The sequence below is a fragment of the Gasterosteus aculeatus genome, chromosome 14 (assembly GCF_964276395.1).
Source record: "Gasterosteus aculeatus chromosome 14, fGasAcu3.hap1.1, whole genome shotgun sequence".
Lineage (NCBI taxonomy): Eukaryota > Metazoa > Chordata > Actinopteri > Perciformes > Gasterosteidae > Gasterosteus > Gasterosteus aculeatus.
In genome coordinates this window covers 15,066,106-15,083,845 of record NC_135702.1, presented here as the reverse complement: position 1 = coordinate 15,083,845, position 17,740 = coordinate 15,066,106, and the positions used below count along the sequence as shown (strand labels likewise).

The following is a 17,740-nucleotide window of genomic DNA, read 5'->3' as shown; positions in this document are numbered from 1 at the left end:
TAAAAATCTTTTCAGTAAAAACCACATTAAAAAGACTAAAAACCGATGTTAAAAGAGAGAAGAAACTCGCAAGTCTCTTGCACTCTGTAAAAACATGATAAATAGTCTCTCGGAGGTCACAGAAGGGGCATTTGCTCAGAACAGTGGGATTAATAACAGAAATAAAAGCGTTGGAGGCGACAGCACCGTGTAAAATTCTCCACTGGAGGTCGGCAGTCCGTTTCTTGAGGGGAGGTTTGTATAAAATCCTCCACTGTGGGCACTGTAGTCTGTTGGACCACACAGTGGGGAGCCTGTCGCACAGTCCGGACCGGTTTATGCCCTTCACACAGTTAAAATACAGAGTCTTCTTGTCTGCTTCGTGCAATGTCAGCGCTTCGGGGCGTGTTGTGGCGAGCAGGGGGCCGGTGAGTTCCCCTAGTCCTGGGCTCAGGTAGATCTCGGGGAAGGGGTCTGCAGGGTCCAGCTCCACATCTTTCTGGCTGTAGTCTGTGAGGAGGCTCCTTTCCTCCTCAGTCAGCCTCTGGTTCCACAGCTCCAGGAGCCTCCTCGCCATCCGGACGGAGTGCAGCCCCAGCAGAGAGCCCAGGGCCGGGGCGTCGCTCAGCGTCGGCCCCGCTGCGTCCACCAGCTGCTGCAAACACGGGACTCGTGCTTTCAGCAGCGCCCCCATCAGGCCTGGGGTACCACTGCTGCTGATGTCCAGCCTTGCTCTGTAGATCAAAGGTTCTCTCAACAACCAGTACAGAGAGAAAGACTGTGGGCACCTTTTATGATTAAAAAGGGCCCAAGACTTAAAAACACCCTGATAAAACGGAGGTAGCCCATTTAACTTTAAAAATTTAGAATCAATTAAAAACAGAGCAGTATCCAGCCCCAGGTTGTTTGCACGTCTAAAAATGCAGCTGGCCACGTCCCTCCATACTAAAAACTCCGGACCTGTGAGATATTTCTGTAAAAACTGGAGTCTAAAAGTGGTCGTCCGGCTGGCCAGGTGGACGAGGCCCTGTCCCCCATCCTCTCTGGCTAAAAACAGCACCCCTTGTGGCACCCAGTGTAGACCCCCCCAAAAGAAATCCACCATTTTCTTCTGTAAGTTGGCAAGGAAGCCTGAGGGAGGGTCCAGGCAGGTAAGACGGTGCCACAGCTGGGATGCAATCAGGTTGTCTAAAACCAAAACTCTACCTTTAAAAGACATTTGAGGGAGCAGCCATTTCCAGTGGGAAAGTTTCCCCTCTATCTTCTCTGTGACGCCCTCCCAGTTCTTCTGGACGATGCTCTCTTGTCCTAGATAAATCCCCAGATATTTAAAACCATCTTTCCTCCACACTAGGCTTTGGGGAAGAACTGGGAGGCCGCCACGCCATTCACCGACAGCGAGGGCTTCACTTTTTTTCCAGTTCACCCTCGCTGCCGATGCCTTACTAAAACTTTTCACGATGTTATTTAAAAGGTCTGCATCCCTCTGGTCTTTAATAAAAACAACAACATCGTCGGCATACGCCGATAAAATCATTCTTCTACTAAAACCAGGTAAAACCAAGCCCTCCAGGCTAGAGCGTATTTTGCAGAGAAGGGGTTCCAGGGAGAGTGTATAGAGCATCCCGGACAGAGCACAACCCTGCCGGACTCCTCTATACACTCTAAAAGGAGCACACAGACTGCCGTTTATCTTCAGCACACTCTCAATGTCCCTGTACAACACTTTGATCTTAGCTATGAAACCAGCGCTGAACCCAAAACTCCGCATGACTTTCCAGAGGAAGTTGTGCTCAACGCGGTCAAAAGCCTTTTCCTGGTCTAGAGAAATCAGGCCAGTGTTATTGCCCAATGAGCTGGAGACCTCCAAAACATCTCGAATGAGGTAGACATTGTCTACCATGGACCTGCCGGGCACACAGTAGGTCTGGTCCCGATGGATGACCTGCTCCATAGCTTCCCTCAGCCTGGAGGCAAAGACCTTGGACAGGAGCTTGTAATCCACACACAGCAGGGACACAGGGCGCCAGTTGCCGATGTCCTGCGGGTTTCCCTTTTTTGGCAGTAGCGTTATTACAGCTCTGCGGCAGGACATCGGCATGGAACCAGAGGCCAGACTGTCATTTAGCACCTCTAGGATGTCATCAGCGAGGATGTCCCAGAATGCTTTGTAAAATTCGGCCGAGAGGCCGTCAATTCCCGGGGCACGCCCTCCCTGCATGCCCATCAAGGCGGCCCTCAGCTCCCCTGGGCTTATTGGCCTGTCAAGCATTGCGTTGGTCTCCTCCTGGACCTGAGGAAGCTCACTGCAGAGCTCCTCCATCAGTGCCTCCTCCTCCCCGTACTCACTGGTATATAGGGAGGAGAAGAAAGCCACAGCTCGCCTCCTAATCTGGCATGGTTCCACAACTGGCTGCCCTGCGTCACCTAACAGTGAGTGGATCACCCTCCCCTGCCCACTCTTCTTCTCCAGGCCGAAGAAGAAGCTAGGGGGAGTGTCCATCTCTGTGATGGTCTGAAATCGGGACCTGACCAGTGCACCCTGGACTTTAACGTTAAACAGGTCGGCCAGAGCCATTTTTTTCCCTTTGAGGACTTCAAAATGTCCTCGATCTCCTGTGGACTCGCTTAAATGTTCTAGTTCCACTATCTCAGTTTCCAGGTCCTTCATAGATCTAGCGATGTCTCTGGTGACGTTGAAGGTGTGCTGTTGACAGAGGAGCCCAATCTCAATCTTCCCGTGGTCCCACCACTGTTTAAGACTGCTAAACTCACTCTTCCTCAGCCTAAAAACACCCCAGAAGTATACAAAAACCTCTCTAAAATTTGTATCACAAGTTAATACAGAGTTAAAATGCCAATATGCACTTCTAGGTAAAACGTTTCCAATAAAAACATTACATAAAAGCAAAGAATGATCAGTAAAAACAGCAGGGACAATACTGCACATCTTAAAAATATTAAAATGTTGCTTAAAAACATAAAAACGATCTAACCTGGCTGAGGAGATTCAGCAGACTAACTTTTTAGCTACGAACATGACATACCTGGCGAACATATAGAAGTTAACGTCTTCATAGAATACCTCGTGGCATCATAACTGTTAAACAAAAAGTAAAACACATGAGCTAGTTGAATTTAGCATTGGCATTGTCAAGGGGACTTTCTACAGCCAACCTACCAGTTGCACATCCTGCAGCAGACTAACTTTTTAGCTACAGGGTGTCGCACCCACGTCCGCAGTCACCCACTAGAGGGCACCCACGTGACACCCTGTCATGACTCTTCGCGATGGTAAGTGGAGTCAAACACCAGTTACATTCCCCCCTGCTGATCTCCACTTGCTTATCCAAACCCCCCAAAGAAACAAAATTCAACCAAAACCTTGAATGCCGTCGACGTTCTACAAAGTGAAGCACCCGACTCAAACTGGGATCCGCGAGCTGTGCATCCAACAGCTTATCTCTGGGTAGAGGGTGGACATCAGACAACTCATGTGGTTGAATGGATCAAACAAGTTGTGGCAATAGAAAGGCTTGTGATGGTAAACAGTCGTGGTCCAAAGAACGCTCAAGCACCACACTGCAAATTATTTGAATCTTATCAAGATAAAAAAACTTAGATTTAGAAGTGTTAGATAATTGATCTTGTTTTAAGAGTGTTTTTAGTGTTTAACTTTACACTAAAATCTTAAATCAAGCACAACCTTATCTTTTTTGTCTCAAATAGGCATGACATCTTAAAATGAGTCAAATAACTGTTAAATTAAGATCTTTTACATCTCTCCCTCAAATTCTCATCAATAAAGCTTGTTTTAAGATTCAGTAAACTCAAGTTGCTTGATTCAAGAGTCACACAAAAAGCATCTGAAAGAAACAGAGTTTATTATTGCTCTGACTTCAAGCATGTTCAGACAATGTGAGGATAAATTATACAGCCTTCACCACAACTCACCATACAGTCCATGGAATTGTTTAATGACCAAAACAGTTTGTTAACAAAAACAGGCCCAGGAAACCGGCAAACTTGATCACCCAATAAATCAATGCTTCCCTTTCATTCCTCCATTTCAATGTCTACTTCTGTGGGCAATAATATCACAAAGACTATATTTTATTGGCACAAACATATGTTCCTTGAAACTAACAGAAAAATAAGAAATACAGTCAATGAGTTCATGTACAAATTCTGTAGCCTGGGCAACATTGGGAACTGCCACCTCATATGCCAGCAATTCTGGACTCAAATTCAGTGTCTCATAACGCTGGTACTCAAAAGCAACATAAGAGGAATCAATCACAAATATATCTTTTATCAGTCCGAACACTGGGAAAGCATCATCTACATCTACAATAATCATAGATTTACCACTAATGTACTTATTGCCATTGAGGATGTACCATTTCACTGAGACAACAGATTGCATGACCTCTACGCCTAGAAAATCTTTGACTTTTCTCTTGACATAATCAAAATTTTTGACAGCTGAGACAGGCCCCGATTCTCTTTCACTAGCAAAAATTGGATGCTCAATGCCTATTTCATTTTGACAACATTCAAGGAACTGGTTATGGTTTGCAAGCGATTTACAGACATTTTTGAAATTTAACTTAGAAGCCCACTGCTTAAAATAACTGTGCTTAGCTTCAAATCGCATACACATACTTCTTATTAATGGACCAAGAGATATGATTTGGCTTGGTAGATGTAACATGCAATGTTGCTTGGGTATTACATTGGCTTCAGAGAAAAGTTCTTTGAAATGATGCAGATGTTGCTCAATCATGCGTCTGAGCCGTAATACGGTTTCTAAAGAAATAACAGGAGCAAGGACAATTTGAACAATCTCAATTAACTTGAGAATAAATTTGACATACTCGTTGTCCATACCGTTCAAAAGAAAAGGTAGGATTTTTAAAAGTGTCAACATTTGTCCACATGACTGCTTTAATTTATTGTCATTAGCAGCAAGTACTGACACTAATAGGACATGGCTTATCTCTTATGTCTAGAGGTGAGTAAGGAAAATTTAGAATAGCTGAGTTAATCTCATCTAATTCTATCTGTCCTGACAGAATCAGGTTTTTTAATACAAGCTTTATTTCCATTGGTGCAACACCTTCAAAAATTACATGCATTATATCCTGTGGTGTTTGTTTGATCAGATCAAATGCTGGAACATCAACTAGTCTGCTTCTTCTGTTAATCCCATAAGTGGTTTTGAGGGATGCTTTCAATGTTTCTGTGCTTGCCTTATCTATTTCATCACACTGCCTAATGTGCTTTTCCAAAGTTCTTTCAGCAAACCTATTCTCCTCAAAAATACTTTGCATATCCTCAAAGGAGCATTCACAATGTCTACATTTGCTATAAGCAAAACCAACACCTTGTTTAAATCCAGCAATATCATGTTGGGCAAGTGTGTCTCCACATATGGCGATCACAGCACCAAACAACTCAATTTCACCATTTGGGGTGTCAATCCTAACACCATTGTACAGAAGTGTCAGATCTTTTTGGATTCTTTTTAGTATAACATCAACACCCCACTGAGAAATATTGTTTGCCTTGGCAATAGCCAGGAGTCTTATTGCAGCCAACTTCGACCTAAATTTTGGATCTATATTCCCTAAACTATAATAAAACCTCAGTAATTTATTTGCAGAGGCATGGGCGCCTAAAGGGTTACATATTTCAATTTCATCGGTGTACAATAGTATTTGCAATGCATTTGGCCTTTGAGAATATAATGGATGGGATGTAAAAAGGGCTCCATCAGTAAAATCATACAAGAATCCCTCACTTCTTGTTATGTCCAGCCCTGAGTATTAAGTTAAGTTGGCGGGCTATTTATAATTCTTCGGTTATGTGTTATTGTTTACTCACCTCTCGTTTCTGATTCCTCACTCCCTCCCTCAGGTGTGTGGGTTCCACCTGGGTGATTGTCAGCCCCTTCCGGATTGTTTGCACCTGGCCCTCATCACCCGGTGTATTTAGTCTGTGGGTTCCTGTCCTCTGTTGCCAGTTCGTCTTTGATACAATGTTCCTAGCGTTCCAGCATTTACTCCTGATAGCCTCCCTGTTACCGACCCCTGCCTGGTTAACGCGTTACGTCTCTGCCTTTTCCCTGCCGGATACCTTGCCTGGTGATCGACTGCCTGCCCGTGTACCGACCTTGGACCGAAACGTTTACGACCTTTGCACCTACCTGCCTCCTGTCGAATTCTTACACCCGTGTTTGTACTGCCATCCAACAGTAAAATTGGGTTACTGCAACTACTTGTGTCTCCGAGTCGTGCAATTGAACCCACACCCTTGTCTGCACCCCTTACAGTACGAACTGGCCACAAAGATGGATTCAGCCGACTCTGGTTCCGGGCTCACTGTCCTGCCGACTTCATTACTGCAGCAGACGGAGGAACAATTTAATGCAGTTCACCTCGGGATGCAGGGGATGTCGGAGCGCCAGGAGAGCCTTCACAGCCAGGTTACCTTTCTGACTAGTCAGGTCCAACGGCTCATGGATCGTCTGGACACCTTCGCCACTCCGATTACTGTTCCAGCTCCAGCTTCACTTCCCGCTGCTTCCCCGCCTGTTGTCCCGCCACGTCTCGCTCGTCCCGAAAGGTTCTCCGGGGACTCTGGCGACTGTCGGCCCTTTCTGGTTCAGTGTGGGCTCCACTTCGAGTTAAACGCGCCATCTTTCCAGACGGAACGCTCCAAGGTGGCGTACGTAATCTCGCACCTCTCTGGCAGGGCAGAGAGATGGGCAACAGCGGAATGGTCAAGAGACTCACGCATCTGCTCCTCGGTTCAGCTGTTCACTGAAACCTTAAGCAAGATCTTCAATACCACTAATCCCGGTCGAGAGGCGGCAAGAGCATTGATGGGATTTCGCCAGGGCAATCGGCGGGTCTCGGATTACGCCATTGAATTCCGCACATTGGCAGCCGACAGTGGGTGGAATGAGGAGTCCTTGTTCGACGCATTCTTGTATGGGTTAGCAGAGCCCATTAAAGATCTATTAATCAACCGTGAGTTACCAGAGGATGTGGATTCGCTCATTGCTTTGGTGGTCAAGATCGATAAACGGCTCCAGGACCGGGGGAGATCCAGACCGGAATATTCTGCTCCTGTCCAGAGGGGGCAGTCGACTTCAGCTCAGCAGTCCTCTGATGGGGCGGAGGAGCCTATGCAGCTGGGGCGCACCAAGCTCAGCCCAGAGGAGCGTCAACGTCGAGTGCGTGAGGGTAGATGCCTTTATTGTGGGCAGAGGGGTCACTACCTATCAAACTGCCCAGTGAGGGACCAGGCAGCGGCAAGATATACACTGGTGAGTCACACTACTGTGTCTTCTGTTCGACCTTCTATGCAAGCCAAGCTCATCACACCTTCTCAGACTGTCACTTATCCTTTCTTGGTTGACTCCGGGGCTGATGAGAATTTTATGGACTGGAGGTTGGCGAAGAGATTAAATTTAAAATTAATTCCCCTTCCAAAGCAATTGGAGGCTCAGACCAGAGACGTCCAGTGCCGTCCCTAGGAGGGGGGGTACTGTTATGTCCAGCCCTGAGTATTAAGTTAAGTTGGCGGGCTATTTATAATTCTTCGGTTATGTGTTATTGTTTACTCACCTCTCGTTTCTGATTCCTCACTCCCTCCCTCAGGTGTGTGGGTTCCACCTGGGTGATTGTCAGCCCCTTCCTGATTGTTTGCACCTGGCCCTCATCACCCGGTGTATTTAGTCTGTGGGTTCCTGTCCTCTGTTGCCAGTTCGTCTTTGATACAATGTTCCTAGCGTTCCAGCATTTACTCCTGATAGCCTCCCTGTTACCGACCCCTGCCTGGTTAACGCGTTACGTCTCTGCCTTTTCCCTGCCGGATACCTTGCCTGGTGATCGACTGCCTGCCCGTGTACCGACCTTGGACCGAAACGTTTACGACCTTTGCACCTACCTGCCTCCTGTCGAATTCTTACACCCGTGTTTGTACTGCCATCCAACAGTAAAATTGGGTTACTGCAACTACTTGTGTCTCCGAGTCGTGCAATTGAACCCACACCCTTGTCTGCACCCCTTACACTTCTTTGTGGTACAGTGGTTAACATGGTGAAGATTCTGGGATTGGTCAGTAACTGCTTAAGACTTTGAATGAGTGGTACATAGTAAAAACTTTTGCCTCTTAAGGCCATGACCCTTGAAAGACCACGCTTTACCCAACAAATCTTCTGGGACACCACAACTTCCTCTGGGTTGACTGGATTGAATAGTTCCCGGATGGTTTTATTCTGTCCATATGCTGTGGTTGAGAAAGGATCCATGAACGCATCAAACGTAGCCAAAGCCTCCCCTTGGAGCTGAGCAGTTGTGTCTGGATTCTCTTCAAACACCCTTCTGATTCTCTCCCTTAGTGTGTCAATGAGAGCAGCTTGGTACTGTTGCACCCCTGAGATGACACTGTTGACAGTTCTCTGGGAAAATATTTAAAATGTAAATAATTTTGTCACCCATATAATTCACAGGCCCATATTTTACATTAGAATAATTTAAATTAATAGTACCATTAAAGCATTTGCCCATGAAGATAAATTTACCTGTGATAACTGGCACTGTTCCCGGACACTGATGGCGAATGCCGCTGCGGATCTAGCTATATCAGGTCTGGTTCTGGAGGTCACAGCAACAGCGTCTTCCTTTATAAAATGAGTTGTAATTTTTTAAGAGCGAGTAGATGGACACAGTCAAAGTTGCAATTGATTTGAAAGGAAATGGACATTTTTGAGGAGATGCCCGAGAGGGGAAAGACTTCATTTTAATCCCGTATTCGCAGCTCTATCGTCTAAGGTAAGAGGAATTAAATGTTTTTTTTAATGTTTAATCTTAGCATTCAATGGAGATAATACCTATGAAAGAGAAAGTGTGCATAGGCTACTCAAATCATGCATGATTAACGCGCACACTCGCAGTGTGGATTCAATGAGGCCCATATTTAAATATATCGTTATATGTAGGACAAAAATATTAAATTACATAACAAGTCAGCATCACACAGAGAGCAACCTAATTGGCACGATAAGATTGAAAATAAATTGAATTGTGGAAACTTACGGACTCAAGGCGGCCGTCAGCTTCAGGCTGTGGTGACGGTTCAGGTAAAGAGGCATCAGGTGGGACAGCCGTAGTGCTGGCCGCTGCAGGAGTGCTACAGCTGGAAAACACCGAAACACCAAATGTTTCCTGTCCCAAAGACCGAGAAGAAGGCGTCGTACTCCATCCGCTTGGTGGGCATCCAGTCCTCAAATACTGAAGGTGCGTCCGTTTAATGTGGCGAAAGAAAGAGTTAAAAACTCTAAAGTCCTGTTCACATCCATCAATACCACAGTAAACCCCAAAATCCGGGCTGCGACTGTGACTTTTATTAATGTGGCTAAGGAGTACTTTAAGACTTAAAGCAACAAAGACGAAACATATCATACACCTCCACGCCGCCATGATGCACCGTTGTTGTCGCGGGCTAATGATCCAGAGGTGGATGGGGAGGGGGGCACTCATGAAATAATTTGTTATTATTTTAACAATACATTCCTCTAATTATAAATGCGACTTAATTAATTTTACGATGGTAAGTTTTTAAAAAATAATATTTTGCTAACATGTTCATGTTTACGTCCGATCATTTCTGCGCATCCTCAGTTCATGTCCTCCAACGGTCCCACCTCAATGACGTCAGTGTTCGCGGTTCACCGCTTGAGTAACTGAAAGATTTGGGTGCGTTACATTTGACGAAGAAGTGCAAGAAGAGCGGCTCAATGTCAGTAAACTTTATTGAATTAGTAAATATTACTATGTCGGTATATGCTTAGCAAGCTAGCTAATTGTTAGCTAATGTGCACTTTTACACGCTAGCCGTTAGCTAACGAACTCTGTTTGCCTATGGGTTTTCCCGGGTAGTTCTACGGTACCGCCTGTTAATGCTTCAGGGAGCTGATGAATCTAAGATGGATACTTTTGACGATGCCACTCTATCGGTGTTGGAGGGTAAGTCATGAATACAATTTATATCTGATGCATTGATGCTATTTATAGAGTGTACTTTATTAATAACTGAATACTTTTATTTGAAATCCAACATTTTTCTGCTTTCTGGGTTTTTCCTCAACCGTCATTTGCTTAACGAATTTATAATATTCTTAGGATGAAACATTTTAAGTAAGAGTCAGAATTCTAAAGCAAAATATATGGTTGTAAAATAGAAATCCCACATTTTAAAAACACGCGGTCTGCAGTGTCCCGCAGGCGGGAACGTTACCCTTCCCCCCCAACATTGTAAATCATCCGCCATTCATCAGATTGTTATGTAGCATAGTCATTATACCTCATTTGAAAGCTTGGACTCTTATGAATCAATACATGACAATGTAAAATATGTGTTTATACAATGTCAAGTCAATCGATATCTTTTATTAACCAAATTAACCAAAAATGCCCTCCGCCCTTGGTGCTTCACTACCTTCTAGCTGCAGTGTACAGCCTTACTAAATAAATTGATTGGTTCTGTAGCTTGCTACTGCTTTATCTAAAGATAGATATTTGTCATATATCTCACAGCTGCCAGTGTTGATGAGGAGGCTTTGAAAGGCCTTAGCCGGGATGACCTGAGGGATCTTTTTCCTGGCCCAGAGAATTTCCTCAAAAGAAAGAAACTTTGGAATTTCATCAGTGAAAATGTAAACACAAATTGGAATGAGTAAAAACTAGTAAAGTATACATTTTAATGGTTCTAATGCATTTTGTTTTCATTCCACACAATTCTAATAGTGTGAAAATACCACGGACCAAGATGCCAACAATTGTGCCATGCCACCATGCCAGCCTCAAACCTCAACCCCCATATCTGCTGAGAAAAAAATGAAAATGCCAGACCCTCCAGAGTATGTGGTGTACACAGATTCAGAGTTAGACATGGTGCGTAGTCAATACTTTGCACTGCTCTGCAATGGAAAGGAAAAAAATTACAAACTGTCCAAGGAGCTATGTTGCAGACTTGTAAGGAACACAATAACCAGTATGGTTGCTATCCTGCGTGCTAGTCCCATGGGGAAAGAAGTCAGTTACCCGTCAAAATTGGAAATAAGAGCCATGTCACAGAAGATTATAGACTATTACCCAATGTTACGGGATGATGATCCAAACATGCCTTATGTAAGTATTATTTTTTTATCTAAACCAAAACTTTGGGCAGGTCAGCAACAAGACAAACAACGTATCTAACATTCTTTTACCACAGCTGACTATCTACACCAAAATGTACAAGCGACTCCAAAATATGAGATCCCCACGGAAGAGGCAAGGCTCTGTACCACAAAGAGGAGTGGCAAAGACAGCTCTCTTCAGTGCAGACAACCAAGACATGGAGACGGATTGGACAGACACAAGCAACTCAAGTGATAATACCTTACTTCTTGAGAGCAATGATGACCTTACCGAGGACAACTCCAGTGAAGGTGTGCAAATTGTTTGCAAAAAATGAAGGGGTGCTGTTAGACTACTGTTTTTTTGTCTAAAAATTGTCTAATCATGTAATGAAACTATAGTTGTCTGTATTTGTCAAGCCAGAGTTTATGGCTAGGCATGCACTGTGTTTATCTGCCGGTTTTGCTTGTTGTCATGCTTTTATTTGTGTTTTATTTCTTTCATTATTTCCCCAAAAAGCATTCCCAGCACATCGACCCCCCTCTGTGCCAAGGAAGCCAAAGACCAAAACCTTCCTGCTGCCATCCGCATCAGCCTCAGGCTCCTCAGTCAGGACTGTGATCGCTTCACCAACCACGCCTGCAAAGGATGATGTTCATGATGATGATCAGCACACCTCTCAGCCTGTTATCCATGATAATGACTTTCAGAGTGGCAAATCAGAGTCTAAACGGTTGGAGATTAAATTCAAATTTCCTTAGTTTGTGGATGTTAATGGAAACTCTTTTTCCAGACAACTCCCATTGTTCATATAAACAACATAAAATTTTTGTATTTTTGTATTACTAATTATTGTATTATTGTATCAATTAAGTTAATTGATTTGACTGTTACAAGGGAAGTAGACCGACCTGCATAATGCAATAAAGTTGTGTTTACGTTGAAATGTCTGCTCTGTTTTTTGCCATTTCAGTCGGCCAGGACAGTCTGAAAATGCAGGCTAGGCACTACAAAACCTTGAGCAACATGTACAATAAGCCAAATGCAAAACCCAATCAAAGTGATGTTGCTCAAGTTTTAGACCTTGAGTTTAAGGCCAGACGGGCTTTCATTGATGCAGATGTTACAAGGGAAGAAGACCGACCTGCAAAAATCTTTGAGGCATATCCATGCTTTAGAGATGTTCGAAATGTATGTTTTTTTTCCACTACTTGCACTTGAATTACTGTCTATCCATCTGTGTTCTAAATGTCCAATGGTTGAATAACTGTGCACAATGCTGTCTTAGGCAATGGATGAGCTGCGGCGCATAGTAGGTGGCACCAACAGCAGATACATCGAGGAAGTGAAAGGAAGATGGGCAGACTTTTGTGCCAAGGTGCAGTTCTATGGTGTGTGGAAGAAAGCCCTGAAACCCCCCTTTCCATTGGATGTCCGTGGAGGTAAGTTGCGGTTCCATATGCAAATGTATTTTGATTTATACCATATTCAGACCATTCAGACCAATCTTTCTATTCTTTAGTGGAGTTCACGCTTGCCCTCTTCAATGCACTCCCATCCCTTTTCCCCTCACCAACTTCACCACCAAAGAAGCTTGGAAATAGCTGTGAGGCACTTCTTCATGTCCTGAAGGTAAAAACATTTTTGTGTGTTGATTCCTTACTGTCCTCTTATTTTCTCACATTTGTTGTGCATGTTCACATAACAATACACCCTAAGTTCACAATCACAGATACTTTTTGCAAAAAAGTGTTTCTAGTGTCCCTCAAATGGTGTTCACAGAAAGGAATACCAAGAAATGTTTGATTAAACAAAAAACCTTTGATTATTTCATCCATTAATTCATCCCAGAAACATAAAAATGCACCTTGCATCAGCTTGTATCCATTGTTAATCCATCCTAAATTCTTACACCTTGATCTGTCAAACAAATGTTGCCCATTTTGAAGTAATTCATGATTATTTCTTCCAGTGTAATAATAAATCAATATTTTTCATCAGTGTTTGTATATAATAATGACTATTTCAAGAGTGTCATTAGTTGCAACTTGGTCATTTATCTAAAAATTAAATTTTTATGTTGAACATGCACTTGACTTTCAATACATTTTTATGTCTTCTCACTTTACGCATTGTTCTTTTTATTCTGTTCCAGTCAGGCGAAGACCCTGCCCTGTACCTGGAAAAGCATCCTCTCTCCTCCCCAGTTCTGCTTTCTGATGGCTCAACCACCATTGTGGCTGTGGGTAATGTACCTGTGACCACCCTCCCTCAGGAAGATTTCTCAGACGGGATGTTGGTGTTAATGGCATATTACTACACTTTGCACTTAAGATATCCAAAATGTGTTGCAACGCTCCTGTCAGTTATTCAAACAGAGGTAATTGGTGACACAATCCACGATCAAGATGCCACTAGTGCTTACAGGAAAGCAATGGCTGATTGGAAGTCTTTCATTGAGAAGTAGCTGAGTATTTTGTCATGCCAGTTCTTATTGTTAGCTGTGAGTTCTTATTGTTAGCTGTGCCTAATAATAGTTTTGTGTTGCACAAGCTTATACAGTCACTGAGTTATTACCTCATTTAGGCCTGTATTTAAAATGATAGTTAAGGAAAAATCCATAACTGAGGGCTGAGAAGTGTTTTTGTTTTTTGCCCTTTTGCTTTTAATTTCTTTTATTTTTATGGAAAAGTATTCAAATGTCTATAGCAAACTTGACTTGCTGATGTTAAATAAATGTTGTCTTAAGCCATGTTATTTCTGCACCATTATTCTAAAAAAGGACAGGCTTTAGATTTTAAGATGCTCAAAGTAAGAAAACAAAATGGGTAATTGCTTATATTTAGTATATTTCACTTATTTTGAGGCTGTAAAAGTTTAAATTTAAGTAATCTAGTCTTAAAAACAGCATTTTATGCTTATATTTAGTATATTTCACTTATTCTGAGGCTGTAAAAAGTTTATTTTAAGTTATCTAGACTTAAAACCAGCATTCTATGCTTTTATTTAGTATAATTCACTTATTTTAAGGCTGTAAAAAGTTTAAATTTAAGTAATCTCATTTTACAACCAGCATTTTATGCTTATATTTAGTATAATTCACTTATTTTGAGGCTTTAAAAAGTTTAAATTTAAGTAATCTGATCTTAAACCCAGCATTTTCATCTTATGTTAAGCCTTCCAAATACCTCTTTAGACAAGCTTATTTCTAGATTTAATTATCTTAATTCAAGAAATCTTGTCAAGTGAAATTATCTAGCTGCATGGACAGATAATTTCACTTGTTTTGAGTACATTTTACCTCAAATTTAGTTTTTTTATCTTGTTTTGAGACACCCTTTTTTTGCAGTCTATCTCACAAAAAGCAGTGTGTGCACACACTTGTGAGGTCTCTGGGGCCAGTCCCCCCGGGTCCCCCTGCAACATAGCTGCTGGGTCACATGTCTGATGAAACACATCCTGCACATGGTCAGAATCCACAACACTTGCTTCTTCCAGTAGTGTGCCATATGGGACTCTAGTCAGTCGATGTAACATACTCGGCTGAACAAAAGGCCACATATTTTGGGCCAGGAATGTACTTGATTCAAAAGTCATATGGAGCAAGTTTCCACAGGCATCAAGCTTTGGTTTAGTGAGAATGTAGGTCAGCGGGTTATTGTCAGTCCACGCAGTGAACGGCTGGCCTTTCAACCAATGACTGAATTTGTCACAGACAGCCCATGTCAGAGCTAGAAACTCTAGCCTGTGTGCAGGATAACGTGATTGGGCATAATTGAGAGATTTGCTCGCAAAAGCCACCGGTCGTGCCACGTCATCGCCCTCCGCTAGTTGTGACAACACCGCACCGAGGCCATTGGATGAGGCATCAACGGACAGCAGGAATGGCTTACTGAAGTTGGGATGAGCCAATGTGGCATTTTCCAATAACGCCTGCTTCAACTTGGAGAAGGCTTCGCTGCATTCCGGGCTCCAATCAGCCAACGTTAACTTCTTAGCCACAGGTCTCTTCTTACCCTTGGTATATTTCGGCTTTGTCACGCCAGATGTTAAGGCAAATAGAGGCTTGCTGATACTTGAGTATCCTTCAAAGAATTGTTGGTAAAAACCTAACCATCCCAAGGAAGGATCTTATCTTGGATGGTGAGGGAATGTTGGTCCCCTTATCCATCAAATCCTTCTCACACTGATCCACAATAGCCTTAATTTTTTCTGAATCCGTGGAGATGCCATCCTTACTCAAAATGTGTCCCAGAAACTACCTACAGACGGCTGCATGAAAATTAAACTTCTTTTGGCGCTAGTTTTAGGTTATGCGCCTTTAACTTCTCAAACACCATTTCTAGTCTCTGCAAAGCTAACTGTTCATTGGGAACAAAGACAAGGATGTCATCCAGATAGCACAAGAGGCTTAAGATGTTTTAGTCACCAAAAATGGCCATAATCATCCTCATGAAGGTGTCAGGGCTGTTGCACAATCCAAAAGGAGATGTGAATGCAGTGAACTTCTTACCGTCCTCATGGACCTCCACATTGTAGTATCCAGAAGTCAAGTCCATGGTCGAGGAAGAAAGCATTGGTTAACAGTGTTCTCCTCAAACTAGCACCTCAGGAAAGTGCATTTATCTGTTTATGATGGTATCATGATTTGTGAATAGTTTTCCAACCTTTTTTGTTCAAACTAGATTTTGATGCTTTCTTCACTATTAAGGCGTTTGCAGGCCGAGAGAAGGCTGAAAAACGCACAGAACACAAGAATGCATTGGTTAACAGTGTTCTCCTCAAACTAGCACCTCAGGAAAGTAAATTTATCTGTTTTATGATGGTATCATGATTTGTGAATAGTTTTCCAACCTGTTTTGTTCAAACTAAGTTTTGGTGCTTTCTTCACTATTAAGGCGTTTGCAGGCCGAGAGAAGGCTGAAAACGCACAGAACACAAGAATGCATTGGTTAACAGTGTTCTCCTCAAACTAGCACCTCAGGAAAGTACATTTATCTGTTTATGATGGTATCATGATTTGTGAATAGTTTTCCAACCTTTTTTGTTCAAACTAGGTTTTGATGTTTTCTTCACTATTAAGGCATTTGCAGGCCGAGAGAAGGCTGAAAAACGCACAGAACACAAGAATGCATTGGTTGACAATGTTCTCCTCAAACTAGCACCTCAGGAAAGTACATTATCTGTTTTATGATGGTATCATTATTTGTGAATAGTTTTCTAACTTGGTTTGTTAAAACTAAGTTTTGTTGCTTTCTTCACTATTAAGGCGTTTGCAGGCCGAGAGAAGGCTGAAAACGCACAGAACACAAGAATGCATTGGTTAACAGTGTTCTCCTCAAACTAGCACCTCAGGAAAGTACATTTATCTGTTGTATGATGGTATCATGATTTGTAAATAGTTTTCCAACCTTTTTTGTTCAAACTAAGTTTTGGTGCTTTTTTCACTATAAAGGCGTTTGCAGGCCGAGAGAAGGCTGAAAACGCACAGAACACAAGAATGCATTGGTTAACAATGTTCTCCTCAAACTAGCACCTCAGGAAAGTACATTTATCTGTTTTTTGATGGTATCATGGTTTCTGAATAGTTTTCCAACCTTTTTTGTTCAAACTAAGTTTTGGTGCTTTCTTGACTATTAAGGCGTTTGCAGGCCGAGAGAAAGCTGAAAACGCACAGAACACAAGAATGCATTGGTTACTAGTGTTTTCCTAAAAAGAGCACCTCAGGAAAGTACATTCATCCTTTTCATGATGGTATCATGGTTTCTGAATAGTTTTCCAACCTTTTTTGTTCAAACTAAGTTTTGGTGCTTTCTTGACTGTTAAGGCGTTTGCAGGCCGAGAGAAAGCTGAAAACGCACAGAACACAAGAATGCATTGGTTACTAGTGTTTTCCTAAAACTAGCACCTCAGGAAAGTACATTTATCCTTTTCATGATGGTATCATGTTTGTGAATAGTTTTCCAACCTTTTTTGTTCAAACTAAGTTTTGGTGCTTTCTTGACTATTAAGGCGTTTTCAGGCCGAGAGAAGGCTTAAAAACGTACAGAACACAAGAATGCATCGGTTAACAGGGTTTTCCTAAAACTAGCACCTCAGGAAAGTACATTTATCTTTTTTATGATGGTATCATGGTTTGTGAATTATTTTACAAATTTTTTGTTCAAACTAAGTTTTGGTGCTTTCTTGACTATTAAGGCGTTTTCAGGCCGAGAGAAGGCTTAAAAACGCACAGAACACAAGAATGCATTGGTTAACAGTGTTTTCCTAAAACTAGCACCTCAGGAAAGTACATTTATCTGTTTTATGATGGTATCATTATTTGTGAATAGTTTTCTAACCTGTTTTGTTCAAACTAAGTTTTGATGCTTTCTTCACTATTAAGGCGTTTGCAGGCAGGGAGAAGGCTGAAAAACGCACAGAACACAAGAATGCATTGGTTAACAGTGTTTTCCTAAAACTAGCACCTCAGGAAAGTACATTTATCTGTTTTATGATGGTATCATGATTTGTGAATAGTTTTCCAACCTTTTTTGTTCAAAGTAAGTTTTGGTGCTTTCTTGACTATT

General features: G+C 42.4%; 1 protein-coding gene and 1 long non-coding RNA gene across 3 annotated transcripts; one reads left to right on the top strand and one right to left on the bottom strand.

The window, feature by feature from the left end:
• Positions 1–8,063: 8,063 nt before the first annotated feature.
• Positions 8,064–9,206, bottom strand: LOC144388267 (uncharacterized). Its single transcript, XR_013452584.1, has 3 exons — positions 9,087–9,206; positions 8,573–8,671; positions 8,064–8,449 (listed from the first exon to the last, which is right to left on the bottom strand). It is a non-coding gene; the product is annotated as an uncharacterized LOC144388267 (long non-coding RNA).
• Positions 9,207–9,659: 453 nt separating this feature from the next.
• LOC144388266 (uncharacterized) lies at positions 9,660–13,923 on the top strand. 2 transcript variants are annotated; one of them, XM_078088502.1, is made up of 9 exons: positions 9,660–9,789; positions 9,930–10,016; positions 10,587–10,705; positions 10,797–11,180; positions 11,266–11,482; positions 11,691–12,362; positions 12,460–12,613; positions 12,694–12,803; positions 13,327–13,923. In XM_078088502.1, the coding sequence occupies exons 2-6, from the start codon at positions 9,950–9,952 to the stop codon at positions 11,930–11,932; spliced, it is 1,029 nt and encodes a 342-aa protein (XP_077944628.1). In that variant the 5' UTR covers positions 9,660–9,789; positions 9,930–9,949; the 3' UTR covers positions 11,933–12,362; positions 12,460–12,613; positions 12,694–12,803; positions 13,327–13,923. The 2 variants fall into 2 exon arrangements, with proteins under 2 accessions (XP_077944628.1, XP_077944629.1); XM_078088503.1 differs by having other exon boundaries at positions 9,666–10,016.
• The last annotated feature ends 3,817 nt before the right edge of the window (positions 13,924–17,740 follow it).